General features: G+C 29.4%; 2 protein-coding genes and 1 long non-coding RNA gene across 4 annotated transcripts; 2 read left to right on the plus strand and 1 right to left on the minus strand.

Moving 5' to 3' along the window:
* Positions 1 to 752: 752 nt before the first annotated feature.
* Positions 753 to 1,886, plus strand: LOC115888264 (breast cancer metastasis-suppressor 1-like protein-A). The gene is made up of 2 exons (XM_030907931.1): positions 753 to 884; positions 940 to 1,886. The coding sequence occupies exons 1-2, from the start codon at positions 800 to 802 to the stop codon at positions 1,599 to 1,601; spliced, it is 747 nt and encodes a 248-aa protein (XP_030763791.1). The 5' UTR covers positions 753 to 799; the 3' UTR covers positions 1,602 to 1,886.
* Positions 1,887 to 3,464: 1,578 nt separating this feature from the next.
* Positions 3,465 to 5,625, minus strand: LOC115888236 (conserved oligomeric Golgi complex subunit 8). Of its 2 annotated transcripts, none has more exons than XM_030907892.1 (5): positions 5,404 to 5,625; positions 4,875 to 5,347; positions 4,612 to 4,825; positions 4,398 to 4,558; positions 3,465 to 4,347 (listed from the first exon to the last, which is right to left on the minus strand). In XM_030907892.1, the coding sequence occupies exons 1-5, from the start codon at positions 5,456 to 5,458 to the stop codon at positions 3,565 to 3,567; spliced, it is 1,686 nt and encodes a 561-aa protein (XP_030763752.1). In that variant the 5' UTR covers positions 5,459 to 5,625; the 3' UTR covers positions 3,465 to 3,564. The 2 variants fall into 2 exon arrangements, with proteins under 2 accessions (XP_030763752.1, XP_030763753.1); XM_030907893.1 differs by having other exon boundaries at positions 5,413 to 5,612.
* A 714-nt stretch (positions 5,626 to 6,339) lies between these two features.
* On the plus strand, positions 6,340 to 7,407 carry LOC115888235. Its single transcript, XR_004051224.1, has 3 exons — positions 6,340 to 6,427; positions 6,481 to 6,662; positions 7,274 to 7,407. It is a non-coding gene; the product is annotated as an uncharacterized LOC115888235 (long non-coding RNA).
* Positions 7,408 to 10,126: the final 2,719 nt, after the last annotated feature.

The following is a 10,126-nucleotide window of genomic DNA, read 5'->3' on the forward strand; positions in this document are numbered from 1 at the left end:
TATATTTTATTTAAACTATATCATTTTTAAAATACAAACCAAAAATCTGAGGAATAATTATGTTTTCCATGTATTCTACAACATATTTATTAATCCGTTATATCTAACTAGCGTGACGTCATAAATCTCGCCCCAAGGCTGATCTTTTAATAGAAGGCACTGTTTTAACCATTTGGTGTTTCGTGCATGGCGCATGGCTATTGGTCCTTGTTGTGCGCCTTCATGGAACAGAGCACAAAGCGCTTTCATGATCAAAAGATCAAGAAAGATATCGGCTGGCCGTATTTGTGTGTAATTTTTTTTTATTCAAAGGTAAAAATTAAAAATAGACTGTTTGACATAGACTGACCGTCCCTGAACGCGCACTTATTTAACCCGTTTATTAAGAATATACGATACGTATAAACAAGGCAAAGAAAAACATGGATATAACGTGCGGATCAAGGGTGTGGATATAACGTATAACATAAGATATATTTCACAGACAACTTAGTTCGTGGCACAGGTTAGTGGAGCCAAGTGGAGCTAAGTTTGAACTTATTAGGCATTCCTTTTTCCCGCGCTGTCACACTTGGCCTTTGACTTGGCTCCAAACTCTGCACAGCCCTGGTATCGATGGGATTACCGATATCGACAGATTAAGGATATCGACAATATCGATTCGCCCTTATTGGACTCTACCCATCCCCATCCTTGACCCCTACCAAGTATGATCAATTGATGGCAGAGATATAGAAGGTAGCGACCTTTACGGCCTGAGCTGCCAGGGCTATACGGCCAAGAAAAAAACTATTGACAAATGATTGACAACTTAACCTCTTTGATATGTTTCATGTTTGTTTTTGTTTATGTTGTAGTTTGTCCAAAATCTGTTTTATTAAAAGGTAACTAAAAATGTTTTATTATACACAGTCTAATTATTGTTTTTATCATTATTAGATATGAGTGATAACGAAATATCTGGAAATGAGTCAGAAAGATCAAATTCAAGCAGAGAAAATGAGGGTAATCGGGAGTCTTCCGAAGATGAACCCGATTCAGACGATAGTTCAGATATGGATGAAGGAGAATGTGAAACGAGAAGAACCGAGTTAATACAGCACGTTCAAGATTTAGAAAATCAGTTTAGTCTGCTTCGAGAGCAATTGTACAGAGAGAGAATTCAGCAAGTCGAAACACAATTAGCCGAAGTAAAGTCAGGAAAATCACCAGATTATCTTATTCCTCTGCAACATTTAGAAGAACAAAAACGGATTCGTACAGAAGTAGCTGGAATTTTGAAACAGCTTCGCCTCGAAAACATTAACAACCACTATGATGCCGAGAAGCAAGCTGCTTTACAAAATTTTGAAAGTGAGAAATGTTTAGCAAACGATTATTACTATAGCGAACTAATGGATACTATTCGAAAGCTGGAAGAGGACAAGCAAAATAGTGAAATTACGTGGGGTGAGGGGGGAGAATGGGGAGCTAGATCTAGGTCGACGTCAAGAAAAAAAGCTGTTACAGTTTCTGGACCCTATATTGTGTATATGCTTAAACCACAAGATATAATGGAAGACTGGACAATAATTAAAAAAGCTATGAAACGTGCAACTTGATGTAAAAATATAATGTTAATTATTTGTAAAAATAAGTATAACTGTGGTTTTAAATGTATCAAGAGAAGTATATGTGATCTATGTGTAGGTTTTCCCACAACTGCTTTATTAAAAGATTTTTTAGGATCTTATTTAGATACAAATTTGAATATTTCAAATTTTAGCCATTTATGGAATCGAAGTTGATATGTTTTAAAAGTTTTGTCTAAAACTTTTTAAAACCTGTTTAAAATTTATGTTTTAAATGTTTGGTGTGTAGGAATTTTTTTCAATAAATAATAAAATCTCTCCAACTATTTAATATAAAAAAAAGAATTCTAATATGAAAGGATTAACAAAAAAAATTATCACCTCAACCTAATATTGTCCTGAAAAAAAAATCATTCAACTTGCAATAGGTTTGGTGCTGCCCCTATCGGAAAATATCGTAAAACAACTGATGGATTGGTATTACATATACATAGTTATATAGTAATAATTTTTAATTTTAGAAGATGTTCATAAAACATTTAATCCCTAGTTGATTAAAAAAAGTATACCATTAATATTGCCAATTATATTTTATCCTCTCATAGTATACCGGGTGCGTCTCAAAAGTGGCTCACCCCTATATAACTTTTTTATTTTTTCGGATAAAACAACGATATTTGGTATGTTAGTATATCATAAATTGGGATTGTTTGACGTATTCAATTGTTTTTGGTCACTTCTGGTTTCAACGGAAATTACTACAATTTTTGAATTAGCACCCTCGGTATTTTTTTGCTTTATTTAATAGAAAATGACACTCTGAATCGAATGACATATCATATTATGTCAACTTTTGATATTTTTGCATATGGTTTATTTGAAATTGTAACGTGCGGTTCATAACGACAATTTGACTCAAAATTAATGCTTTTAAAAAAATGCTTTTTCCAAATATGCTAATGAGCCACCCTCGTTCGATTAGACGATCAAATCTATTGTTCCAAGGCTCTTTGATTAAAAATTAGTGTTTTTAACACAGCCATATGGTACTCTAGAATGAAATTTAAAATATAATTTGTTTTTGAGTGACGATCTGACTATGTCAAAAATTGACATGATATGTCATTCGATTCGGAGTGTCATTTTCTATCGAATAAATTAAAAAAATACCGAGGGTGCCATTTAAAAATTGTAGTCATTTCCGGTGAAACCGGAAGTGACCGAAAACAATTGAATACGTCAATCAATCTCAATTTATGTCATAGTCATAGAAATAGAATATATAAAAATAGTCATAGAATTTATGTTAGTGTCATAGAAAACTAACATACTTAAATATTATGACAAAATCACCATTTCAATATTGTTTTAATGCGATCAACATGAACTGTAATCGGGACGGCGCGGCGGATTCAATTATCAATCAAAATTATATTTGGAGAGCCAACAATTTAAGTATTGTTCAGTATCAAAGAATTTTTAAAAAGCAAAGTTAAGTACATTTATTTTTAACATTTTTTTTACAGCAAATAAACTAAAAGAAAAATGTTTCCATTATAAAAAAAAATAATTTTCTATAGTTTTTTTAACGGAATATTTGATGGATTTTTATTATATTATTATGGATATATTTTAAATCAAACCAAACACACTGTATAATGTATAATATCCTTGTTTAATAATATCCAATAAATTTTTTGTAAAAATTTGATATCTAAAAATACTTTTAAAATTTGGAAATAACCTTAACTTAAAACACTCAAATTTGTATCAATATGCGATCATATAAGAAATTAATGAACTGGTTATATGAAAAACTATTTTGGTAAACCCTAACATCATGAACAATGGAAAAATAAAAAAAGAATATTGTGGCAACTAGAAACATAAATATAGCATGCTTACTATAACAAAGTTTATTTTATATATTTAAAAACAATACATAAATAAATAAGCACATTGTTAATATATAACATATCTAACAGTAACAAGTTTAAGCCTCAGGTGAACCATCTAATTGAATAGGTTCATGCAAGTTTTCTGTATTTAATTTGTTCTGATTAAATTCTTTTGTATCAAAGTTTGGTTCAACTTTGGGAGGTAAAAAATGTTTAATACAATCAACTATTAAGTCTCTCCTTAAAAATGAGATATTCTCTTCTTCCAAAACTTGAATGCTAACACCTAATTTATTTGCAATTTTATTAGATGGAAAAATTGTGTGAATGCATTTTTGAATATATGGAATTAAATCATCAGAAAAGGTCATACAGAGTCTTGTAAATGCGTCCTTTGAATTGTTTGTAAAGGCCTGTTGTTCTTGTGAATGTAATCTTACTATAGATTTTGCTATCGCAATTAAAGAATTTTCCAGGGTATTTGTCACATCATTTAGAAGAGTTATTGGAGCAAAAACTCTAAATGCATTAAAGGTTCTTAAAACATTGTTTAAATATTCAGCTAAGGGGTAAAACTCCAACAAACTATCTGGAGGATGAAGTGGATCGCCATCTTTATTTCTCCAAGGAATATTTGGCAAGTGTTTATTTATCAATGTAAAGTTCTCAATACTTCTTCCGAAAGTGGTCAGTGCTTTTGAAATAGAGGCTTTAAAATTTTCACTAATTTGTTTAGTAAATATTGGAATTAATAATAATCTGAAGTCACAGCCCACTTTACCAAAAGATGATCCAAAATACATACACTGTTCCATAATAGCTTCTGTTAAAACACTGTATTTCAAGTCCTCTTCTAAAGTAACTAAAAAGTCAGATATCTAAAAGTACACAATAAATTAAAAGATTTTAAATGATTTCTTAAAATTACTCTATCATTAATCCAAGAGTAAAATATGTTGTTCTCATTTACATCACTCTTTATTGAATTTATTGGACTATAATCTTCATTAAAAATTGCTTTGTACTGTGTTATTATATTAAATAAATTTACTCTTGTCAATTCTATGGTCCTTTTAAGGTGGTGTGTAGCTACAAAAAGGAAAACTAAAGTGATTGGATAAAACAAAATAAAGATAAATTACGATCTTCTCTAGGAATATACTTTAAACATTGTTCCAACCAATATCCTCTAGCTTGCAAGAATTTAAGTTTTAACTCTAATTCTGTAAAAATCTCCATAAGTCTTAAATGACCCACTATTTGAATACACTTTGATAAAGTTAAATCTTGCTTTAACTGAGACAATAACTGGTGTAACATTAAAAACCATGCATCGTTTACATCTTTAAGAATACTCTAAAAGTCAAGAGTAAACAAAAAACATTAAAAAATATGTTTTAAATACCTTAAAAATAGGAATGTCACTATATTTTGTACATAATTTTCTAACATAGGCTACTAGCTCCAAGGCTTCTTCATATAATCCATCATTTATAAAAGAATTCATTAATTGGGGCAGTTCTAAAATTTCTAGCAATTGTGCATTTCTTGTAAGAGTTAAGGAATTCAACTTTCTTAAATGGTTTATTTGGCCCGTTTCTTTACTAAAATTGGTAGATTTTTCTTGAAATTGTGGGATGTCAATTAATAGGTTGTTAAGTTTATGTTCGATCATATTAAATTGGCTAAAAAGTTCCTTAGAGCACTCGGACGTTTCAATAAACGTTTTATAATTTGTTACTGCTAAATCTTGAGTCTGGTCTTGAATATTATTATACTCCACATTTACATGTTGCGGTTCTTTTAATAATTCTTCGACTTTGTATTTTCCTAGTAAAGATAAGTACTTTTTAAAATTAGCTTGATAATCCTCTTCAACTGAAAATAATAAGAAATTTATATAACCAGAAGTATACTGGATATTTTTATTTTACTTGTATAACCTTCAGGAAAAATCAGTGATATTAACAAATTTTTTTCTTCGTCCATTTTTTGGCGTATATATTAATAATACAAAAACTATGTTGTGTTATAAATAACCCATATAAATAACCAAAGGTCCACACCATAAAATAATTAACTAGAATTATAACTTTGACAGAACGAAATCTTCCGTACAAAAAATTAGGACAACTATGTAGGACATGTGTAGGACAACATTTTGGTACGCCATCTATGACACGGATTTAGAACTACAAATTAAATTTAAAAAAAGAAATCTGCAATTAAATTTTAAAAAGTAATCTGCATTGCATTCAAAGCAGAGCTTTCAAGGCACTCAGAAAAATAGTAAACATAGCGATAAAATTATAAAAACTTGGAGAATTGTAGGAAATTTAATGTAGATTTAAAATATATAAACCATTAAAGGCTTAAAAATTTTTCTTTTATGAGTAAATTATTTTTTTTGGACCCTTGCAAAATTTAACCTATTCAACGAAGCGACTTTCAAGGCACTCAGAAAAATAGTAAACATAGCGATAAAATTATAAAAACTTGGAGAATTGTAGGAAATTTAATGTAGATTTAAAATATATAAACCATTAAAGGCTTAAAAATTTTTCTTTTATGAGTAAATTAATTTTTTTGGACCCTTGCAAAATTTAACTGATTCAACGAAGCGACTTTCAAGGCACTCAGGAAAATAATAAACATAGCGATAAAATTATAAAAACTTGGAGAATTGTAGGAAATTTAATGTAGATTTAAAATATATAAACCATTAAGGGCTTAAAAATGTTTCTTTTATGAGTAAGTTAATTTTTTGGACCTTATATGGAGCTTTTTTGTAGTAATTATATGCCACCAGAAATACACGAAATTATTTTATAAATTTGGATGTTTTCTAATATGTTTCGTTTCTTTTACAGCTTTGATGCTAAGATACGAAGGTGATTTTGAAGGCCAACGAGATGATTTTTTAAGCCAATACCGAATATCATAAATGTGTCTCTACAGGTAAAAAGAAATGTTTTTTTCTCTGTGGTAATCTTACATTCTGCTTTTTACAGATTCAAAGTTTTTGAGGACATTTGATTAGGCTGTGACCGAGACATATTCTTACAGTTTGCCACTGGATCTCGCAAAGTGCTCCTTCAAGGATTTGGTGCTCTGAGGGGATGAACGTCGTTCAAAAGTTTCAAATTCATAGAGATGACTGTTCTACCGATCGTTTACCTTCCGCGCATACTTGGTAATTTTTTTTGCAGTAAATAATTCAATATCTGCTGTATCTCTATTCAGAAGTCATTAAAAAATCTTTTCGCAATATCAAATTAGGAAGAAAATTCTTTCACAAGTTAAAATATAATTTATCAAAAACTCAACTTTTTTCAATAATCTTTTATATTATATGGTATGAAAAATTGCAACGTTTTTTTAACTTTTATATGGTGGATATGCCATTTAATCTGTAGTCCAAAAATACCATAATGTTTAGTCTCTGGTTCAGTGTAACTCACAAATGTGCAGAAAAATTATTCTAAAAATGGTCGTATTTCAAAAATCACTCGGTATAGAATACAATATGGTATTTTTGAAATGGAAATTTAATGGTATATCCACTAAGCTAATAAAAAATATAGCATTCCTTTTAAAAATATACAACTTTAGTTTGACACTATTTTTGACTCACTCAGAATTATTTTTAAAGTATGAATTACCATTTTCTGTATGTATTAAAAAGATTAGAGTGCCTGATCTCGAATTAGAAATCTTAAATAGAGCATTAGGTATGCAACCAGTAATACACGAAACCGCTCATTAAATTTAGATGTTTTCTAATAAGTGTTATTTCTTTTACAGCTTTAATCAATTGGATCTTCCAGTATACGGGACTATTACGGTAAACTAAGGGCATACTTGCTGAAGGCTATCCATAAAAAATGTTCTGAAGATTTTGAATTTGCCTAAATAATGCAATAAACGTTAAAGACTGATGTGTTTATTTGTACTTATTTATATAGTAGTCTTCAGTCTTCAGTGTCGGACCTTTTTTAGAAAATTAATTTTATTTTTCAGAAACTATTTGAGACAGAGTTTACCAAAAATGCTTTTTATATCTACTAGTGGGTAACTGAATTTGTAGATATATTATGACTTTTCTTGGAACTTTAGTTTCGGACATATTAATTTAATCGGAACTTTTTCAGAAACTCTTTGAGACAGAGTTTACCAAATATGCTTTTTATATCTACTAGTGGGTAAATGAATTTCTAGATATATTACGAATTTTTTTGGAACTTTAGTTTCGGAGATATAAATTTAATCGGACCTTTTTACAAAAATTAATTTAATTTTTCAGAAACTATTAGAGACAGAGTTTACCAAAAATGCTTTTTATATCTACTAGTGGTCTTCAGTGTATATAAAAATATCTCTTCAAGATCCTCGAACGTTCAGCTGGCTAGCAGACATCACTTATGTTAGTTTGTTCAAAAACATCACAAACTGTATATTCTCTAGTAGAGATTTAAAGCCTTTTTAATTAAATACCCTATGATCGAGAAAAAACGGCGTCAGCGTGGCTATGATATTAAGATCGCTGTCAATTTATATGGAAAATGTCATCAATCGTCATTTCCCAGCCAACTGGACACCGTTTTTTTTCGATCATACGGTATTTAATACAATATATTATATGGTTATATTCTATTACATCTGTATCATTTAATTTAAATAAATATTTACCTTTCGATTATTTATTGTTTCATTAATCCCCAGATTACCCTTTCTTATTATTAATATTTTAATTCCAAATTATTATCGATATTTACGTTTTTCAAAAAAAATCTAAAAAATCTCTCGTTGGTCAAGTATTTTAATTAATTTATTTATTAGTTTTTAAAAATGCATTTTTAAAAAGAAACCTTCACCATTTTGTCAAGAAGATCAGAATTATTTTTGATTGTAAATTTGGTGGCATCATTTAAAATTTTTTTAAAAAGCATTTAAAAAAAAAAAAAAACCTTCACCATTTTGTCAAGAAGGTCAGAATTATTTTTGACTGTAAATTTGTTGGATTGGTTGGCATCACTTTATACCATTTGAAATTAAATATTGTGTACAGGGTGTCCCATTTTCGTGTGTTTTATGGGGACAACTGAATTTACTTTGATTTTCGAAGGACTATATATCGTTTATGTATTTCAGGCTTTGCAAATTCTTTTAATTATTTAAGCTTAATATTTTTTGATATACCTAGGTTGGAAAATAAAATACATTTGTACATATAATAAATTTATTCATGACAATAAGTATAATCGTAGTGGGTATATATTACAGCTTTACAAATACAACGTGCAGTAGTATTAACATATCATCGAATATTCTTCGGAGATCGGAATAGGCCTATGGTTGGTTCGCTGCTCAAGTGGGCTGTGGAACTCTGGAGCAATCTGAAACAAAGAATAAAAATATGAAATTGAACCGGTTGTGTTAACACTGCAAATAATCAATAAATAAAATTTAGATAATTTTAAATTCCGTAATTTTTTACAACTAGAATTAACTAAAATATATTTTTGAAGAGATACTAGTTTTAAAAATATAAATATTTAAATTTTAACTTAAATTATGTAAAAACATTTGCGTTTGTACTAAGAATGTATGTACAAATAACAGAATTTAATCATTTTATCTAAATTTTACATAAAAAAAATCGTAGAATTAAAAAAATGAGATCAGTGTGATCAAAACGAAGTGTTCCTATCGCAAGTCCGCGTTCTGTTCTATATCTTCAATGGGGAATATACAGGAGGATCAAGTAAGTAGGAGTACCAATAACAGCTGCAGTTGTTACGGAACAGGTTTATGGTACAACCTATAAACAGAAATAATTGTATAATATTGTTTCCATCATACAAACAATATTTACTAAACATCCCAGCAGAAAAATTTTCTGAACGGCCTCAAAGAAATATGATTAAAAAAAATGTTTAGGTAGTCTGTACTTATATTCTTGTGCAATTGTGTAACATAAGAATACTAGTACTAAGCCAGAACTAAAATAAATGTACTGATTTCTTTCGAAAATCGACAACTATGAAACTATGAACCCTTCCCGGACACAAACGGTACATTGTGAGACAGGAAATTGTAGAGAGAAACAGTCACAGTGTATATTGTATGAAACGTGTGTGTAAAACTATTTTATTTTATCTGAAAGTATTACTATAGATAATTATTGAGCATTAGGTGCCCCCTTTACTAACACCGACAAAGACGTAGAAAATACTAGTTTGCCTGCATGGTCCAAAAAATACCAAATATACATATCTAAATATGGAGCACTATACTAAGTAACTTACTTGAGTAGCCATATATGCTATGCAGGTCCCCAATCGCCAAACATCAGAGTCAGAGAATGATCCAGGTGCCCTCTTTTGTGGAAGGATGCAGAAAGACACCGTTCTCTTGTGTGGTATTATTAACATGTCTAAAACAAAATGAAACATATTTAAAACACTCAAAACAAAATAAACACTTTACTATTAAAGTTTAGCAAATTATATTTACTCAAAACGTGAATAATAAAAAAGGTTTTTGTCTTTTAAAGGCAATCTGGGGACATACACGCGTTTCTCTATGTGGTATTACTAGAAAATACTGTATTACAAAAAAAACTTACATCTTTTAAAGGTGAAAATTGTTTGAACA

Source organism: Sitophilus oryzae, unplaced genomic scaffold, assembly GCF_002938485.1.
Source record: "Sitophilus oryzae breed Bouriz unplaced genomic scaffold, Soryzae_2.0 scaffold_690_pilon_pilon, whole genome shotgun sequence".
In the NCBI taxonomy this organism is placed as follows: Eukaryota; Metazoa; Arthropoda; class Insecta; order Coleoptera; family Curculionidae; genus Sitophilus; species Sitophilus oryzae.